The 21729-nt window shown below is 41.9% G+C and overlaps 2 protein-coding genes across 3 annotated transcripts in view; one reads left to right on the plus strand and one right to left on the minus strand.

Moving 5' to 3' along the window:
• Nucleotides 1–8756: 8756 nt before the first annotated feature.
• Nucleotides 8757–14960, minus strand: srprb (SRP receptor subunit beta). Its single transcript, XM_084126111.1, has 7 exons — nt 14742–14960; nt 12467–12561; nt 12316–12393; nt 11089–11171; nt 10354–10490; nt 10163–10217; nt 8757–9277 (listed from the first exon to the last, which is right to left on the minus strand). Exons 1-7 carry the CDS (start codon nt 14881–14883, stop codon nt 9064–9066), a joined length of 804 nt encoding a protein of 267 aa, XP_083982237.1. The 5' UTR covers nt 14884–14960; the 3' UTR covers nt 8757–9063.
• A 938-nt stretch (nt 14961–15898) lies between these two features.
• The window catches only part of cux1b (cut-like homeobox 1b), a 21921-nt gene continuing 16090 nt past the window's right edge, over nt 15899–21729 (plus strand). For both annotated transcript variants that reach the window (XM_084127614.1, XM_084127615.1), the window contains exons 1-5: nt 15899–16037; nt 19783–19893; nt 20579–20626; nt 20715–20793; nt 21223–21360. In XM_084127614.1, the coding sequence (XP_083983740.1) occupies nt 15969–16037; nt 19783–19893; nt 20579–20626; nt 20715–20793; nt 21223–21360 (445 nt within the window). In that variant the 5' untranslated portion in view covers nt 15899–15968. The remainder of the gene's footprint in view (nt 16038–19782; nt 19894–20578; nt 20627–20714; nt 20794–21222; nt 21361–21729) is intronic.

Consider the following 21729-nt stretch of genomic DNA (forward strand, 5'->3'; position numbering starts at 1 on the left):
ACTCCCATAAGCCACTACTTCAAAAAGGAACTACGTCACCGTATTACGCAACCTATGCTCATTCACAAAAACTTCCGAAGACTTCCCACAAGTCAAAACACAGTGTAAGCGCGAGAATAAACCGCACTATACATACAAACGCAATGATTTACCTTTATTTATTTTTGTAGAATGGATTTACCGTTTATAATATGAGAAAACTCCAGCTCCTAACTCAGAAAACACTAACTAAATCCTACCTGGTCTTCAGAGATGTACCGGGCTCGGGGCGGCATTAAACGCTGAGCTCCGCGACAATCAGTCAAACTGAAAGTCCGGAAGCGTACCCCCTACAGAGAGTTAATCTCCACCCAGGATAACCTCCAAAAACAAGAAAGGCAAAATAACAAAACAAAACAACAAACGTGCTCCGTCGGAAGGATTGTATTCACAATCCATCTGGAAACACTCTAACTAACCAGAGTTCTCATTTATAAAGGTAACCATTCACAAAAACATACACACATACAACCCATACTTACCAACGTTTCCTACCCCCATAGGATCGCGGACGAGACACCCAATTTATGTTACGGCCAGCTCGTTTCGACCGTACATAAAGTATACAAGTACACTTCAGTAATGACTTGCAAGATTTTATTAGTCTTCAAACATACAGATAAATTAATATAACGAAGTCTAGGGTTCAAAGTCAAAGGGGAAAAATCATAATCCAGATGGGGAGGAGAAAAGGTTGGTATGGGCTGTAAACAAATAAAGGTTCGCAACAAGTGACTTCTCCAGAGGGTGTCGATCCCCTGGACGAAGTGAAGAAGAGTGGTGGAGGCCAATGTTTTATCCTCTCCATAATTAAGTGGTGAACAGGTAACAGGGGTGTGCAATCTCCTGCTCTCATGGAAGAACCCCGCCACCAGCAGGCGAGCAAGTAAAACGCAGGGTCGTAACAATATATATACACTGCTCAAAAAAATAAAGGGAACACTTTTTAATCAGAGAATAGCATCAAGTCAGTTAAACTCCTGGGATATTGATCTGGTCAGTTAAGTAACAGAGGGGGTTGGTAATCAGTTTCAGCTGCTTTAGTGTTAATGAAATTAACAGCAGGTGCACTAGATGGGCAACAGTGAGACAACCCCCAAAACAGGAATGGTTTTACAGGTGGAGGCCACTGACATTTTTTCCCTACTCATCTTTTCAGACTGTTTTTCACCAGTTTTGCATTTGGCTAGGGTCAGTGTCACTACTGGTAGCATGAGGCAATACCTGGACCCTACAGAGGTTGCGCAGGCAGTCCAGCTCCTTCAGGATGGCTCATCAATACGTGCCATTGCCAGAAGGTTTGCTGTGTCTCCCAGCACAGTCTCAAGAGCATGGAGGAGATTCCAGGAAGACAGACAGCTACTCTAGGAGAGCTGGACAGGGCCGTAGAAGGTCCTTAACCCATCAGCAGGACCGGTATCTGCTCCTTTGTGCGAGGAGGAACATGATGAGCACTGCCAGAACCCTACAAAATGACCTCCAGCAGGCCACTGGTGTGAATGTCCCTGACCAAACAATCAGAAACAGACTTCATGAGGGTGGCCTGAGGGCCCGACGTCTTCTAGTGGGCACTGTGCTCACTGCCCAGCACCAGGGAGCTCGATTGGCATTTCCCATTGAACACCAGAATTGGCAGGTCCGCCACTGGTGCCCTGTGGTTTTCACAAATGAGAGCAGGTTCACCCTGAGCACGTGACAGACAGGAAAGGGTCTGGAGAAGCCGTGGAGAATGTTATGCTGCCTGTAACATCGTTCAGCATGACCGGTTTGGTGGTGGGTCAGTGAGGGTCTGGGGAGGCATATCCATGGAGGGACGCACAGACCTCTGCAGGCTAGACAATGGCACCCTGACTGCCATTAGGTATTGGGATGAAATCCTTGGATCCATTGTCAGACCCTATGCTGGTGCAGTGGGTCCTGGGTTCCTCCTGGTGCACAACAATGCCCGGCCTCATGTGGCGAGAGCATGCAGGCAGTTCCTGGAGGATGAAGGAATGATACCATTGAAGGGCCACCACGCTCACCTGACCTACATCCAATAGAACACCTCTGGGACATTGTGTTTCGGTCCATCTGACATCACCTGGTTGCACCTCAGACTGTCCAGGAGCTCAGTGATGCGCTGGTCCAGATCTGGGAGGAAATACCCCAGGACACCATCCGTCGTCTCAGTAGGAGCATGTCCCGACGTTGTCAGGCATGCATACAAGCACGTGGGGGCCATACAAACTACTGAGAACCATTTTGAGTTGCTGCAATGAAATTTCAGCAAAATTGACAAGCCTGCTGCATCATTTTTTCACTTAAATTTCCGGGGTGTCTTTGAATTCAATCCTCTGTAGGTTGATCATTTTCATTTCCATCAAACAATGTGGCATCCTTTCGTTCATAACACATTACCCAGTCCATATTAGTATAGATATCCAGCATGATATTTTTCCCCATTGAGATCTTATGTGTTTTCAAAGTGTTCCTTTAATTTTTTTGAGCAGTGTATATATATACAGTGCAATGCATAAGTTAATACACCCATGCTAAAGTTGACTAAAAAGAGGAATAAAAAATCATATTTTGGAAATTGAACTTAATGCCTTAATTTAAAAAATTAGGAAAAATCCAACCTTTTAGGACACCAATTTTCTTTGTGAATGAATAATGTATCGTAAATAAATAAATGTTCTTCCTTAAAATACATGGTGCATAAGTGTGTACACCCCTATGTTAAATTCCCATAGAGGCAGGCAGATTTTTATTTTTAAGTATTTTTTTATTTATTAATTTTTAGGATACTATGCATCCTGATAAAGTTCCCTTGGCCTTTGGAATTAAAATAGCCCCACATCATCACATAGCATTCACCATACCTAGAGATTGGCATGGTTTTATTTCAGTTAGCCTAAAAGCTAGTTTGATTTGCATTGAGAGATGATCTTATGGAAAGTACCCCATGCCAATCTCTAGGTATGGTGAATGCTATGTGATGATGTGGGGCTATTTTAATTCCAAAGGCCAAGGGAACTTTATCAGGATGCATAGTATCCTAAAAATTAATAAATAAAAAATACTTAAAAATAAAAATCTGCCTGCCTCTATGGGAATTTAACATAGGGGTGTACACACTTATGCACCATGTATTTTAAGGAAGAACATTTATTTATTTACGATACATTATTCATTCACAAAGAAAATTGGTGTCCTAAAAGGTTGGATTTTTCCTAATTTTTTAAATTAAGGCATTAAGTTCAATTTCCAAAATATGATTTTTTATTCCTCTTTTTAGTCAACTTTAGCATGGGTGTATTAACTTATGCATTGCACTGTATATATATATATATACAGTGAGGAAAATAAGTATTTGAACACCCTGCTATTTTGCAAGTTCTCCCACTTGGAAATCATGGAGGGGTCTGAAATTGTCACCGTAGGTGCATGTCCACTGTGAGAGACATAATCTAAAAAAAAAAATCCAGAAATCACAAGATATGATTTTTTAACTATTTATTTGTATGATACAGCTGCAAATAAGTATTTGAACACCTGTCTATCAGCTAGAATTCTGACCCTCAAAGACCTGTTAGTCTGCCTTTAAAATGTCCACCTCCACTCCATTTATTATCCTAAATTAGATGCACCTGTTTGAGGTCGTTAGCTGCATAAAGACACCTGTCCACCCCATACAATCAGTAAGAATCCAACTACTAACATGGCCAAGACCAAAGAGCTGTCCAAAGACACTAGAGACAAAATTGTACACCTCCACAAGGCTGGAAAGGGCTACGGGGAAATTGCCAAGCAGCTTGGTGAAAAAAGGTCCACTGTTGGAGCAATCATTAGAAAATGGAAGAAGCTAAACATGACTGTCAATCTCCCTCGGACTGGGGCTCCATGCAAGATCTCACCTCGTGGGGTCTCAATGATCCTAAGAAAGGTGAGAAATCAGCCCAGAACTACACGGGAGGAGCTGGTCAATGACCTGAAAAGAGCTGGGACCACCGTTTCCAAGGTTACTGTTGGTAATACACTAAGACGTCATGGTTTGAAATCATGCATGGCACGGAAGGTTCCCCTGCTTAAACCAGCACATGTCAAGGCCCGTCTTAAGTTTGCCAATGACCATTTGGATGATCCAGAGGAGTCATGGGAGAAAGTCATGTGGTCAGATGAGACCAAAATAGAACTTTTTGGTCATAATTCCACTAAGCGTGTTTGGAGGAAGAAGAATGATGAGTACCATCCCAAGAACACCATCCCTACTGTGAAGCATGGGGGTGGTAGCATCATACTTTGGGGGTGTTTTTCTGCACATGGGACAGGGCGACTGCACTGTATTAAGGAGAGGATGACCGGGGCCATGTATTGCGAGATTTTGGGGAACAACCTCCTTCCCTCAGTTAGAGTATTGAAGATGGGTCGAGGCTGGGTCTTCCAACATGACAATGACCCGAAGCACACAGCCAGGATAACCAAGGAGTGTCTCTGTAAGAAGCATATCAAGGTTCTGGCGTGGCCTAGCCAGTCTCCAGACCTAAACCCAATAGAGAATCTTTGGAGGGAGCTCAAACTCCGTGTTTCTCAGCGACAGCCCAGAAACCTGACTGATCTAGAGAAGATCTGTGTGGAGGAGTGGGCCAAAATCCCTCCTGCAGTGTGTGCAAACCTGGTGAAAAACTACAGGAAACGTTTGACCTCTGTAATTGCAAACAAAGGCTACTGTACCAAATATTAACATTGATTTTCTCAGGTGTTCAAATACTTATTTGCAGCTGTATCATACAAATAAATAGTTAAAAAATCATACATTGTGATTTCTGGATTTTTTTTTTTAGATGATGTCTCTCACAGTGGACATGCACCTACGATGACAATTTCAGACCCCTCCATGATTTCTAAGTGGGAGAACTTGCAAAATAGCAGGGTGTTCAAATACTTATTTTCCTCACTATATATATATATATATGTACTGTGTATGTATATATATATATATATATATATATATATATATATATATATATATATATACTGTATATATAGATATATAGGCTAAATAATCATGAACACAATGACGGGGTGAAATGGGCTGTGATGCATGGGGCACCAGGTAAAATCTTGCCTAGGGCAGCAAATTGGTCAGGGCCGGCCCTGGCTGTGAGAGATGCTATACAGTATCACAGAGGACACTTTTTAAAGTGATTTCTTCCTCCTTTTTAAGTTAACTTTTGTACCAATAAAATCTTTGCATTTTTATACTTTTTATTTGTTATACTTTACCCATGTTTCCTGCCTACCATTTATGAAAAGAGAGTCGAACCTGTGTGACCTAATAACACCTCTTTAGAATTAAATTAATACAACTTAAGGTGGTTAAACCAACTGTGTTTGTGGATCAAGGACTTTCTCAGAGACCGCTCATAAACTAGGCACACAAGTCTCCTCAACCCTGACCCTCTTCTACTCCCTCTACACACATGACTGTTTACCCCACTAACACAGTAATCACATTCGCTGATGATACAGCAGTGGTGGGGCGGCTATAGAGATGAGGTATGTAGATTGGTTGAGTGGTGTGCAGATAACTTGTCTCTCAACATCAAGAAGGTGAAGGAGATAATGATAGACTTCAGGTGACACTGGGAGGAGCTTTAGAGATAAGTGGTAGAGAAAGTGCCCAGCTTTAAGTTCCTGGGTGTCCATGTCAGTGAGGACCTCAAGTAGACCGTTATTTGTACCAATTAAAAATTCTGTTTCTCTCAGTTCTAATCTTGGTCCCCTGGCTGTGTAATAAATCGTCTGTGAAGAACTAAGGCGTATTATTTGACAAAGAACTCAAATTTGATAAGCAAACAAATAATGTTGTTAAAATCCTCCTTTTTTAATCTGAACCTTATAGCCAAGGCAAAGACCTTTCTTTCTTTTAATGACCTTGAGAAAGTTATTCACGCCTTTATTTTTACACTACTCGATTATTGAAAACACAGGAGTTAGCCAGACAGTGTTGGCGCGTCTGCAGGCAGTCCAAAATGCGGCCGCTAGGCTATCGACAGGTACACGAAAGCGTGAGCACATTACACCGATTTTGTCTTCACTCTAATGGTTGACAATTCGTTTCCGTTCTGTTATTAAAAATGATAGCCAGCAAGAAGATTTGTGATCCAAATTGTCTGTGCGCTGATTTGCAGCAAAAAGGAGAAACAAAAACAGCTTATGCAGGAGGAAATGGTTGGGGAGACGAGGGGAGCAAGGACTGTGTGTTCTGCAAAGACTGTTGGGGGTAAATAAATAATTTTGCAATGTGCTGCTGTTGCTTCTGGTCAAGCACATGTTTGTACTTTGTTTCTGTTTGATATAATTGTAACTGTAATCGCCGATGTAGTTTTCAGTCAGAACACATTCACACAGCAGGATTTTGAATCGCCGACAGCTCCAGATAATTAGCATGCGAAATATCTCATGGATATTTTCTCAGATCGAGTCTTCGATAATTCACACTGAGTGATTGTTACTCACGTGAACAAGCACCGATTTGCCTATGATTTTGGGCATTTGTCAGAGATCTCATAAATACTGTCAACGAACGAAAATCGGGCCTAAAATTGTTCAGTGTGAACTCGGCATTAGGGGTTGAACGCGCCTTCTCGATCGCTGCCCTGAAACTGCAATTTGTTACCCGTTCACATCAGATTGGCTCAGACTATTTCGAGTTTTAAATTATTGTTAAAAACTGATCTATTAACTCAAGATTTTAATTCCTCTGGGTGTTGAGTCATATTTTTGAGACGGCCCTGCTCTCGTTAATTGAAGCTCTGAGACTGGCAAGAGCAGCTTCCAAATCCTCAGTTCTCATCCTGCTGGATCTGCTGCCTTTGACACATTTAATCACCAGATCCTCCTGTCAATCCTAAAGATGAAGGGCATCTCGGGAACCACACTCCAATGGTTCAAGTCTTACCTCTCAGGTAGGTCCTTTAGGGTGTCGTGGAGGGGTGAGGTGTCTAAGACACAACATCTAGTTACTGGAGTGCCTCAGGGCTCAGTGCTGGGACCGCTTCTCTTCTCCATCTACATGACATCACTAGGATCTGTGATTCAGAAACATGGCTTTTCCTATCACTGCTACGCTGATGACACACAACTCTACCTCTTACGGTAGCTGATCGCATCTCAGCCTGCCTGACAGACATTTCTGGCTGGATGAAAGAATCTTCTATTCTATATCTATTTATGAAAAAAATAAAAAGTACATATACTGCGTTAGATTAAACTGGGAAGGGTCATAACACTTGCATTGTGTTGTCCTGTTGTTAGTTTAACTGCTTCTATTGTTCTCCTTTGTAAGTCACTTTGGATGAAAGCATCTGCTAAATGAATAAATGTAAATGTAATTTTTTCTGTTGTTGTTTCATGCCATTTTGTGTTGTCTTTGTATTTTGATATTACATTTATTATCTCTGTACTGCACATGTGGGCAACGGTAGTTGCAATAAACTGTTCTATATAAATACAATAAAGAAATACAATAAAGAAAGAAAAGTTAACACTGCTGCCCTGGTTAAAAAGGTCCAGCAGAGACTTTACTTCCCCAGAACTGAGGAAGGCCCATCTCTCTGCCTGACTGCATGGTAGAAAGCACATATTGCATTACAGTCTGGTATGGAAACTGTTCAAGGGTTGAAAGAGCTGCACTGCAGAGATCATCGACTTCCACTGCCCCCCCTTGAGGACATTTACAGGCTTCGCTGTCACAGAAGAGCCTGTACCATCATTAAGGATAGTACTGACCCCTTTCATGATCCGTTTGCACTACTGCCATCTGGAGATATGTTAATCTTTTTTTTAATTTCTCCATATTTTTATATATTATTGTTTTTTATGTGTGTGGAATGTGGACAAATACAGTTTTTTTTTTACAGCTGGTATCTTCCCGAAATAAGACTTTAGACTGCACCTGAATATGCATGCTTCCCTATAGTGGGTGAAAACAACAGTATGTCCAAAATCACAGTATTCATAAACCAGTCGTCAAAATGTCCCCGGATGACCTACATCTTCGGGCCAGATTCTGAAGTGTGCATGTGATGGACTCTTTACTATCCCATCGCTGTGTCCGAAATCACATACTGTCACAGATGCTACTACATTTGAGTACGTTCTATAAGGTATAAATGTAATCTGGACTACATTCACCATGTTGACATTGCCAATTTGATGGTTTTAGTGTTGTGGACAATAATTATATTGTTTGCCAAGTAATAAAATGAAAAAAATAAAGATTGTTAATTTTATGTTTTGTGAGGTAAGTTGTAATAATGCTTTGTTTTAGTACATATACTTAAAATTATAATATAATATTGTGTGTACTCTGTACCGTTACCGGATGCTCATCTGTAGCAAACGAATATGGGAAAAACCTCTAAAGAAAAAAACATTGCAATGGCTACTTGTCCTGATAGTTACTTCGGTTATTGGAACCAAAAGTTGGGGTTTGAGTACACAGACCCGGGAAACTTGCTTGACCTGCATTCTGGGATATCCACCAGAGGCTGGACTCGAGTTAAAACACTGAATCAGTCCTGTTTTAGCACTGACTCCATGTACTTATCTTATGCTTTTAACAGAGCTGAAATCGTTTTGCACCTGGATCGCTCCCTTAAAATAGAGTATTGCCTAAACACTTAAACTGTTTAGCCACTTATTAAACTGAAGCCTTCGGAGAAGCAGCATGAAAACAAGTAGGCATAAGCCATCTTTATTATCATTCACTTGCCTCTAGCAGAACAAAATACAATAGATCTGAAAAAAGGAGTTGAATCTGGACCTGACCCCAGTTCTAGAAGAGCCCTGGAGTGAAAACTGAACACAAGGAAAAGCATATGGACGCCTTCATGCATTACACACTGATTCTGCTCGATCACACCATGTGCTGCATCAGTTTAGACATGATGTACGCCGCTGGACTAGCACAGCAATAACAGACACAGTCCAGATCTGCCAGTAAGTTCATGATTTCAGAGGAGGAGTTTGAGATGTTCAGAGTCTGGCCAGGCTCTTCTCCAGCGCGTCGATGCCAGCGATGTCTCCGTCTTCTGCTTTGCTCCCTCGAGCGCTGCACTCGATGAACTCCACGCGGCCCGGCAGCTGAGAGAACTCGAAGTCTTTGCCTCTCTTGCCCAGATACACTGAGCCCCCGACCGACCCGTCCTGAGAGGAGAGCGCAGCGGATCGCGTCATCCTCAGCGTGTTCCTGTGGAGGACACACAATCAGGCCACCAGCAACACATCTGACCCCGTCAACCCTGAACACGGACTAATGCCTGGTTCAGATAGTCACTGTGTCAGATTACACGATTTTGACTCCTAAAAATCTTGTCATGTCGTGGACAAGAAACATGTCAGACTACACGTTGTTTTCCGACCAGTCATCGCGAGCCGTTTCACACACTCATTCACTGGCACATACACACGCTCACTCACATAGCTACACGCACTCACTCACACACACACCTGACACACACTCACTCGCACATACACACTCACTCACATACACGCACTCTCTCTCTCTCTCTCACACACACACACTCGCTCACACATGCTCTCTCTCTCACACTCTCTCGCGCGCACACACAGGCACACACTCACTCGCGAACACACACTCTCACTCACTCGCGAACACACACTCTCACTCACTCACTCTCCCTCACTCACTCACTTGTGCGCCGTCATCGTGGAGGACCGTTAAAAAATTAAACATGCTAGTCTTTTTGTCGTGATGTCGTGAAGCATCGCAGACGCGACGCAGGTTGTCGCCCACTATGACACACTATACGAGATGAAACGATCGAATCTTGCGTCCCGACGCCCGTTGTCGTTTGCGAATCCCCACGACACCCTACGTCAAACGGATCGTGCCAAAATCGGGCTAAAATCGTGTAATCTGAACCAGGCATAAATCTGTTAGCTCATGGAGTTTTCCCTCCACTGGCTATAATGATTCATTCCAATTCACACACTAGTGTTTGAAGTGCCACATTGGACACGTTCTTTACAGGACACTTCACATTTATTTTCATCTTACGGACCCTAACATTTCACACTATCATAACAGAGCCAGAGATAAGCAGATACTCACAGCTCCTTCTCCAGCTGCTGCTGGATTAATCTGGCTGATTTCGCCATGGAGATATCTGCAGAAAAAAAGAAAGAAAACAATCATGTACTCCACACTTCTGAAATCCATTCATACATTTCACACATTTTCATTATAAAATACAATAGGCATTATTTTCCTTCCACATAATGGCTGTTGACAGCACCAGTGACCTTGTTTGTTGCAGGCCACCACGAGCGCGGGGCTGTTTTTGGCCACGGTGCCGTCGGTGAGGATGGAGTAGAGGAACTCGGCCACATCTCTGACGTCCTTCTGGAAGACGCTGCTGTCCACCACAAACACCACGGCTCTGAAACATCCATCAAAGAGCCTTCAGACACTGGGATAAAGCACCGCTACAGTAGATGATCACACACACCATTGAACAACCATTCACGCCGATCGAGAGATCGAGAGCCTCGAAAGGCCCTTTCACACAGTGGTGTGGGACTGAATGATGGGATGACTATGATGAAATCACATGGTGGGTCAGTTGATTGTAAAGACCTATATATATCCCTTCATCAGATGTGTCCACCATTTGCCCGAGGAAGACCCAGCAGGGTCGAAACGTTGCCTTCATATTAAATATGGGAGTTTAAAGCAGTGTTGCGGACTTTAGTAAGTTCCTCTTGTCCTGCACCTGCCAGAAGGTGGGATGTGCACACAATTACTTTATTAAAAAAATAATTAAGTAACTGTACACAAAATATTGATTCAACTTAATTTTAATATTTTATTAGCTCACCAAACGCAAAACTTCCACGCACAAAAAAACATTCCTAGCAAGTGTATAGTGTCATTATCTGGGAATAATGTACTGCTAGATGGAGTGAGCGATCGACCAATCAGAATCAAGTATTCCACAGAGCCGTGTAATAATGCTCATCTTCATCTTCATCACTCACCGAGCCACGGCCTTGTACTTCTCCACAATCTGAACTCTTAAACTTTCATGACCAGGAACATCTATAAGAGTCCAACTGCTGCCCTGCAATATCAAAAACACAGTTAAACTATTGTACTCATCTCCTATGAGTACGACATCACATACGTATAAAGCTTTATACATTAAAGGGGACCTATTATGCCCATTTTCACAAGATGTAAAATAAGTCTCTGATGTCCCCAGAGTGTATATGTGAAGTTTTAGCTCAAAATACCCAACAGAATTTTATTTACAGCACGTTTAAATCATCATTTTTTTTGGGTCTGTGAAAAACGCACTGTTTTAGTGCTTCTCCTTTAAATGCTAATGAGCTGCTGGTTCACGTCACAGGGGGCGGAGCCTAAGCAGCCGCGATCAGAGCCAGAACAGGGAAGATGATAATAATACAACAGACAGTCACAGTAATGGTGTTCATTTCGACCATAAAAATGCCTACAGAGTCAGAGAATATATGCTGTATGGAGTTGGAACAGGTATAGTTTAGTTTAATTACGATTATAACCTATTTGGCATTGCTATACACTATTAATGCAAGCCTGCTGTAGGACTCCATCTGACGATCTAATTGTCTGAATGATGACACAAAATATACTGATGAGTTTAATAAAGTTTACTGTATGTCACACAAAAGATGAAGCATCAGTTTTTCTTCAGAAAATCACTGTTAGAGCTGAGTAAACAGTATAAGAAGTGCATAAGTAACTTACATACATTTCTGTAGAGTTGAGGAAGCATTTTCTTTGAAAACAAAATGAATCCACCTCGTCTTCACTGGCTGGCAGATTTCAAGAGTAAATAGAGAGAGCTATGTGAATGAAAACATCCAGCTACAACACCTTCAACGCTTGGGAGATGCTTCGACGCTTCTCGTGAGTGCATTGCTGCAGCAATGGCTGATGTGTAAACTCGCAGTGAACTCGATCAGGGCGGGTCTAAGTTATAACGGCGGTGTCAGTCAAAACTCGTGGGCGGGGCCTGTGGCTTTAGTGATGTCACTAAAGCCACATTCTGAAAACGGGTCGTTTGGAGAGACTGCTTATGATTTATGGGGATTAAAAAAAAAGGAGTGAGTGGATTTTTATCACTGTAGGGTGGTTGTGTACACACACTGCCAACACACATTTATGTGCAAACACCATACAAAAGTGAATTTTGCATAATAGGTCCCCTTTAAATCATAACTTACTCGGTCGTTCTTGCTCTTGTATGTGGCGCTGCTCTCTGTGATGGACGTCTGAGTTCTTGCAAACTTCCCTAGTAGCAACTGGAAAAACACAGAGAATCATTTCCAAGCAGATGTTTGTGTTGTGGACGGATGTATGATGAGTGTTACTCACTCGAGTGAACAGAAGAGTTTTCCCGGAGTCACACAGTCCCAGCAGCAGCACGGCGTTCCTCGCTTTACTGGAGCCCCAAAAATTCCCGAAGAAAACTGAAATGATGAATACCCATCAGCTCAAGCCGTGGATCAGTCAGCTCTGGTGGCCTGTATTTGCTTTTATACTTCATGCTGGAAATGACTATTGTACGGAAGCTTGTTTCTGCCACAGAATAAAACATTTAAAAAGAGAATTTTTATCTCACAATTCTGAGTTTATTTCTCTGAATCGCAAGATATAGTCAGAATTGCATGATATAAAGTCGTAATTGCATGTGTAGTTAAATTCTGACTTTATAACGCAATTCAGACTAAAATTCTCGTAATTCTGACTTCAGGCTATATCTCGCAATTCTGACTTTATAACACACAATTGCGTGATATAAAGTCAGAGTTGCGAGATATAAACATGCAATTCTGAGAAAAAGTCAGAATTGCGAGTTTATTTCTCACAATTGTGAGTTTATATCTCAAAATTCTGACTTTATATCTCACAATTCTGACTTTATATCACGCAATTCTGACTTTATATCACACAATTCTGAATTGCAGAATGAAAACTCGCAATTGTGTTTTATTCTGTGGCAGAAACAAGCTTCCACACTATTGTGATGTTCATTGGGCCTCATTCACCAACCGTTCTTACGAAGAAATGTGTTCTTAAACCCCACTTATGTAGCCTAGAAATCTAGATGCACCCTAGCGGCAGCAAAATGTATTTTGCAGCCAGGGTAGTCTAGCAACTCTTCATTGACTTTCGAGCTGCAAAAACCTAAATTGGGTCAGGCCAATCATGTTGTGTATAGAGTAGGCGGGGCGGGCTTAACATAATGACGACAGAGTTGTGACGGTTTCCTGCCACTTGAAAACAAAGAATGGCGGCTGGAGAACATCTTTCGAATCGGCTTTGTCCGCGACTCTGGAGGACTTGGAGTTAGGTTTTTCTTTGAGAAAAGAGCATAGAACGGCACTTAAGTCATTCTTAAAAAAGGAAGATGTGTTCGTCGTTTTGCCAGCCAGAATTAAAAGTTGAATCTATCAACTAACGTTAGCTCCGCTGTTGGGAAAACGCTCTGGTTGGTTGAAGCGCTGTCCTATTGCGTGCAGAGGGAATTTGAAAGACAGCCGTTTATCCCGGCCCTCGGATTGAGCCGTGTCTATGGTGAGATGCTAACATCTTGATGTAGGTCTGGCTTGCCAGGCTACCACTTACGCACTTTTTACGAAGATTCAGACATTCACTAATGTTTTCTTATCTTGGATTTGTTCTTAGCTAAGAGCACGCACACTCAAGAACGCTCTTACACACATTTGAGTGATGACAGTTTGCTCCAAATAATTGGTTACTGCATTTTATTTAATTCTACAGTCGTTTACAATGATAGTATTTTACTGTAATGCATTTCTGATCATTTGTTGAAAAAAAAAAAAAAAAAACTATCATAGTATGCAAAGAAACAATAACACTGCAATTTACATCAGCAATTAAGCTGATTAAATCAAATATTATGCCTCGTTTGGCATTTCCCTGTTGCGGTAGAATTTCTATTTCAGAATTGCTGAAGGTGTTTTTTGGTTTGGCGATGGGTGGACCACCACATTCTCCATCTTCTCTTGCACAAGGCCCTGAAGTGTCATCCTTATAAGGGATGTTTTCTTATGCTAATTAGGAACAACTGGCACACGCTTTCAATTACGAAGACGTGGGATTCATCAATCCTAAGAACACAGGTGCGAACTGTTGTTTAAGAGCATGTCACGAATCCGACGTAGATTTTCTTAAGACGTTTATTAAGTACAAAGTTAAGAAAATTCTTAGGAAGATATTGGTGAATGAGGCCCACTGTTAGTAATGTGACTGGCATTTAAAAGAAAGCCCCGCCCACTGACAGCATCATCAGCATCATCATCATCACCTTCCACAGGATCCTCATGTTAGCAAATCAAGCGCCTGTGTTGGTGTGTTTTCAGGAACACACTGCTCTCTGCAGGTGTGTAGTTTCATCATGCTGTTCTGGTTACTTCTCATGTAACCCCACACTGACTGAACATGATCAAACCATCTGGAAAACTCCATATTCATACACAATCTCACTGGTTTATGGTTATTTGAACTGTCCTAAATCCAATAAATGTGTGAAACATCTAATGTGCTAGTGCAAAAAGACACAAGGGAGGGTGCTGAAATAATAATAATGAATATTAATAATGTCTGACTTGGCTCTCCTGCTTACCGACAGTGAGGATCACGAGCGCTAGAGCCACACAGATCCCGATGAGGAACACCACCTCTTCCTTCTGGATCTCCTTGAGGAAGCTCTCCAGAAGCGGCTCCGCGGAGAAATCCTCTAAATCCGGATGAATCTTCTCGTCCATGATGTTTGTGCACACATGGGAAGCGAACAGAAGACAGCGGAAGTGAATGACACGTGTACTAACTTTAGCGAGCTCAGCTGCTGAGAAATAACTACTATGGCGACGGCTTTCCTCATGAATATTAATAAGTATACGCTAAACAAAAAAAAAAAAGACACTTTGCAAGTTTCTAACATTCTGCACAAGAAAATATATTCTTCTGAACTAGTTATTGGATAAAGCCTCTTCGATGGCACAATGTTATACTTAAATATGTATCTTTAGATTTCTTAACCCGTGCTTCTTATCAAATATGCCATGTTTCACAGGAGGTGGGATCCAGTCTTGATATGGGTTTAAATATATCCTCTATTCTTAGAGGGATGTTTAATGAGGTTTAAATATGTAAGGTATATTCAAGTGTAAATATGGAAGGCATATTGTTTGTAAAATCATTGAATTTTCTTTTTAATTTTAATTTTAATTTTCTTTCTGTCACCTTTTTTTCAGATTGATTTATTGGAGTATTGAGCCATTATATATGTGTGTGTGTATATATATATATATATATATATATATATATATATATATATATAATTCCTCTGTGTTGTTCTCTTGTTCGATTTTAGGTTATGTTTGTAATGCTTTAAAATGAATAAACACGTTTAAAATAATAATAATAATAATAAATAAGCATACGCTGCCGTGATTGGCCAATCTGCCCGGATTGTCTAATTAATATTAATGAGCTGATCCTTTACCATAGTAGCCTTCATTCACCAGTTTTTGGAGTAGCGTGAAATGTGTTCAAATAATTTGTCAATTACAAAATAGATAAATGATCACCTAATTGTGTACTTTTAATTGAATATCTATTAGTATTATTATTATACTAGTATTTTATTAGTAGTATTATTTAGGTAGGAGATTGTGATTCATGACAAATGTTACTTTTCTCAGCGTTTAGCAGGATGAGCCAATCACAGTTGTTTGAGTCGCCGCGCGCGTCCCGCAGAAACAGCCGTGCGTGCGCGTGCCACTTGTGCGTGCCGCGTGTCATCATGTTGTGATGTGTCATCATGTTGTGATGTGGTGAAGATGCCAAGATGGCGGCCAGCAGCGCAGCATCGTCGATGTGTCAGTTCTGGAAGCGCTTCGACTTGCAGCAGCTGCAGGTCAGTGGATCTCGAGCCCTGTTACACGTTCATCTTCATGTGTGATCGGCTGCTGATCTGTTATCGATCATCATTCATCGATCAGCGGCTGGGATGTAAACAACATCCTCAAAAGTAGTACTCACTTAGAGAAACATGAACAGATATCAACGTTCCTTTAATGCTGGACTTAACAGTGTTTTTAACAGTGTGACTCATTTGGTCTAAAGATGCTGTCTGTTCTGTTGTCACATCTCAGTATTTTACCAGGCCAGATTAATAACCAATAGTTCTTCTGACTGAGATAAAAGTCAGTCACACACGGAACTATAATTTAGTCATATTTAAATTCAGTTTCACTCCTAACACACTTGCAGTATATGTGTGTACGTGGTAGTTGGTCCACTTAGAATGATCAAAAATAAAACTTTTATTCAAAGTGTGCTTGGATTATATATGGTATGTAAATCATAGGCAGGTGTGTTGTGTGTTTTGAAGCTGCAGTGTTGGCAGTAACGTTACACATTACAAGTAACGTGAGTTATGTAATCAGATTACTTCTCCAGGTAACTTTTAAATTTACAACAAAAATCAAGTAACGGAGGCTACTTTGTTTTCCTATGTTGTGACTGACAGCTCTTCTGTCTCCATGTTGAGGGATATCTTGAGATGAATACATGATAGTTATTGTAGTTCTAGAATAAATGTGATAAGGCATTTACTTATCTCACTTGCTCTAAAACAGTTTCAGTATTACTTTATTCAGTATTACTCAGTACAAATAAAAACCTGTTTTCAACAGCAAACCTGAAATAATTAGTCTAAATATTAGAGCTGAATGATTCTGGATAAATTGAGAATCACATTGTTATTTACTAGAGGTTCTGACAAATGGAAATTGCTTCAGATTATTAAAAAAAAAGTTTAATAAATCAAAAAAATCGGTTTGAATGAATGATTCAATGACTCGCGCTTAAAGACTTCACTTATTTAATTTCTGGATGAATCAGTATTTTTGAACAAATCTCTTGAATGAATGATTCAATGACAAACATATTTTTTAACAGTCACTTGTGTAACTATGTCGTCAATACAATCATTATTTGAAGCGCCAAGTTACTTTCAAAAGATGATTTGCTCTATTTTGGCCGCTGCCATAGACATCAGTGTTTATATCTGATCTATAAATGTTTATCTCAGTACTTCTGCGTGATTTTTTTTGTCAAGCCTAATAGACATGGCTGAATCGCTGTCATGTCGGAATTAGATCGCATGGGTGTTCGAATCAAGGTCGTGATCTTTTAACAATTAATCATACGGTTCTATTAAATATCTTAAATACATATGTATGACTTTATGTATTTAATCTCACTTTTTTAAACAATGTCTTTGCTGCTGACCTTGAATGATCCAGTTTTACCATACTAAATAAGCATTTTAACACTCAACTAGAAGCTCTCGAACTGGCAAACCAAAAACACGAGCATCGCAAAATGTGGACTCTAATCGATAAAATCTCAGATAAGCCGCAAAATGCTGCTGCAAGCAAAGTCCGAATGCTCGATGGCTCTCAACCAAACTCGAAGACCGAGCTCATCAGTGATTGGGGCAAGTACTTCTGCAAACTCTTCAACAACAAGAGTGCGAAGGTGGAAACAGCCAACTTTCCAGAACCAAGCCCAGACATCGTTATTTCAATAACGATTCCAACGCGAGAGGAAGTGGTGAAAGCGATTGAACAGCTTAAGCGGAACAAGTCACCAGGACCCGATTATGCAATGACGGCAGAAGTCCTGAAAGACGGCGGCAAATTCATAGTAAATGAATTGCACAAACTCTGCGAGCTCGTTTTTAAGCATTGCTGTGCACCGAAACAATGGACGTCGAGCCTGATCATCCCACTGCCAAAGAAGGGCAACCTGCAGCTGATGAAAAACTTCAGAGGAATCAGCTTGACGTCCATCGCAGCAAAAATGTATAATCGCATTCTCCTCAACCGCATCCAGAATCCCATCGACAAGCTGCTCAGAAACAACCAGGCAGGCTTCAGGAGCGGGCGCAGCTGCGCACAGCAGATCCACATCCTGCGAAGAGTCATCGAAGGAGCAAGAGAACAATTACTACCCTTGTACATCACTTTCGTCGATTTCAAGAAGGCATTTGACTCGATAGACAGACCTATGATGTTCGCAATCCTGCGACACTACGGCATCCCACAAAAGATCGTTGATGCTGTCCGAGTCTTGTACGACGAATCGACGAGCCAGGTGTATTTGGAGGGCCAGCTCTCAGAGCCTTTCGCTGTCACAACTGGAGTATTACAAGGCGATGTTCTAGCTCCGTTACTATTCATCGTAGTAATAGACTACGTCTCCAGGCAATCTGCTGGAAGCTTTTGATACCTTACACACAAAGGTCCTCCGCCCAGGAGTAATACGAGACCGCAACGTGGTACAGCAATAGCCAAAGAATCTAGAACCGAACGCAAGCTTAACGATTTAGCATTTGCCGACGATATTTCACTCCTGGAAAATGATCTCAGCAGGGCACAACAACAGCTCACCCAGCTACAACAAAAAGCTGGTGCAGTCGGACTAGAATTAAATGAGGAGAAGACTGTCCAAGTCCAAATGAATGCTTCCAGCGACAATGAACAACATCTACCAATTAACGGAAAGGACATTGAAATCGTAGACGAATTCAAGTATCTTGGATCCTACATCATATCGACGGAGAAAGATGTCAAAAATCGTATCTCTCTTGCATGGGTGGCCTTTACTAAGTTAAAGAAGCTGCTCACCGCTCCACCACCCGAGCCAAATATAGAATTCAGGACTCGGCTCTTTAATGTAACTTGTGTATCTGTGTTGCTTTATGGCTGTGAGACATGGGTTCTAACAAAGGCTCTAGAGGAAGAACTGGATGTGTTTGCGAGAAAGTGCTACCGAACCATGCTGGGAATTAGTCAAGCAGACGCCCATATGACAAACGAGGAACTCTACAGACTGACTAAACAACATCCAGTCAGCGCCACTGTCTTCGCATGGAAGAAAATGAACCAGCTCACATCTACGCCATCTATCACTCAGAAGTCAGTGATAAGAACAAGCGAGGAGCACCTCGCCTAACCTTCAGACACAAAATCCGAAGCTACATCGACGAGTACAACAAAAAACAAAAAGTCCGGAATCAAATAGCTCTCCCCGTAGCGAAGAGCAGTCAGTCACTCACCCATGTCGAAAGGGAAGAGGAAACAAAAGTGATCATCAGCATCGCCAAGAATAGAGAATTGTGGAAACGTATTGTCGAGCTCCATACCAGGGGACCCGACCGATGATGATGATGATGATGAAATAAGCAAAAATGACTTTAGTTAAACATCACATTTGCATTTCATTTTTGTTTTTTAATTGCTGAGATAAGAGTGTTGAAGTTTCCTCTCCTGCGTGCTGCGTTTCTGTGATCCAGAAAGGTTTGTTTGAGTGGCGCCCTCTACTGTACAGGAGTGACTCTGCGTTTGCTTCGTTGTAATCTGCTTCATTTCATTCACTTTTGCTGTGAAAGGGCCTTTACATTTGCCAGAAAGAGAACTTTTGTTTTTGTTATTAAAAAACCAGACCAGGTTTTTTACCCATTTTTTTACATTCCATAAAAAGCAACAAAGTAACGCAACAATTACTAAGCCTACATTACAGAAACCACCTGTTAGTCAGTGAGATGTGTGACTGGATGCGACTGTAATCACGTGTGTTTTGCTGTGTTTCAGCGAGAGCTGGACGGCAGCGCCACACTCCTGGCCAGCCGACAGGACGACAGCGAGCAGTCCAGGAAGAAGCTCATCGAGCAGAGCCGCGAGTTCAAGAAGAACACGCCAGAGGTGTGCATGTGACGCAGTCATTCAGCCGTCTGTCGCCAGACGAGATATTCACAGACCTTTCCCACGTCACGTTTAGCCGAACACTAGGAACTGCTGTCCCTGTAATCAATCATTGTTTGTATCCCTTAAAGCTCATCTTTGATCACCAAAATTACGTTTAAACTTTTTTCCTTGAAAAAAATGTCTTCATGCTAGAGGTCTACACGGAGCACCCGAGACCCGAGACCCGGGATCCGTAAATATCTTGAATGTAACTCGACACCTTTGCCTCATTTAGTATATGCGGTTCTATGAATATGCAAATGAGCCCGACGAAGTGTCGACTTATGAATTTACACATGGTTTGTCTTAAAGCATATTAAAAAATAGGGCTGGGACAATAAATCGATAAAACTAGCCTAGAGCGCCATACAGTAGTTCAACTAGCGCTCATCTGTAAATGCAGTGGGCAATATAGAGGTCAGCAGAGGGATTGAGGTCACACACACACACACACACACACACACACCTAGGCCTAGTGCTCGCTCAACAGGAATATGGACATCTTGGGCTATTTGTGTGGTGTAAAAGCAAACGTGAGTGTTTGTGTGTGAAATGCAGGCCTAGCTCTTGTTGAAGTGTTTGGTACTGAAGCTTCTTCTTCTTCGTGTGTGTGTGTGTGTGTGTGTGTGTGTGTGTGCCGCAGGATCTGAGGAAGCTGGTGTCTCCGCTGCTGAAGAGCTTCCAGGCCGAGGTGAGCGTCGTCACGTCATGAGTGTGTGTGTGCGATGCTGTCTGTGTGTGTGTTAGACACGCGTGTTCCCTCTCTCTGTCTCCTCCAGGTCGATGCGCTGAGTAAGAGGAGTAAGGAGTCGGAGACGGCCTTCCTGAACGTCTACAAGCGGCTGATCGATGTGCCGGGTACGTCTGATCAAAACACCCCTATCTCAGATATCCCCTTCATAATGCAGTCACAGTTAAAGTACTGTAGTAGCTGCTGTTTATCAACAGGAAAGACATTCAGAATAAGAGTCCCGGTGTGTGTCGGGCTGGTTCATGAGCAGAAGAGTAAATCCTTCTTCTCTGGTCATCATGAAAGTGTTTTAGTGACACAATAAACTGTGTCTGGCATGTTATTCAACACACACTCTTTTCTCTCTGGGCCGCCCTATCGTGTGAGGAAAAAACTAAAAACTGTGTGTGTGTCTCTCTCTCTCTCTGTCTGTGTGTGTGTGTGTCTGTGTCTCTCTCTCTGTGTCTGTGTCTCTCTCTCTGTGTCTGTGTCTCTCTCTCTGTGTCCATGTGTGTGTGTCTGTGTCTCTCTCTGTGTCCGGGTGTGTGTGTGTGTAGACCCGGTGCCGGTGTTGGAGCTGTCTCAGCAGCTGCATCTGAAGGTTCAGAGGATGCATGACATCGACACGGAGAACCAGAAGCTGCGCGAGACACTCGAGGAATACAACAAAGAGTTCGCTGAGGTCAAGAACCAGGGTGAGACACACACACACACACACACACACACACACACACACACCACTGAAGACAGCCTGTCGTCGGCCACTGACGGCTCGTGTTCGGCTGAGTATCGCTATCAGGCCTGATACTGCACTCATTACAGTGTAAAGACATGAAAGGAGGGACAGTTCACACAAACATGAAGATCATTCACTCACTCTCATGTTGTTCCAAACCTGTGTGAGTTTCTGAACACATAGGAAGATATTTAGAAGAATTTAAGTATTTTTTCATACTATGGAAGTCACGGTGCCTCATCAACTGTTTGATTTCTGACATTCTTCAAAATATCTTCCTTTGTGTTCAGAAACTCACACAGGTTTGGAACAACATGAGAGTGAGTGA

This window comes from Abramis brama (genome assembly GCF_963993115.1).
Source record: "Abramis brama genome assembly, chromosome: 10".
Taxonomy (NCBI): Eukaryota; Metazoa; Chordata; class Actinopteri; order Cypriniformes; family Leuciscidae; genus Abramis; species Abramis brama.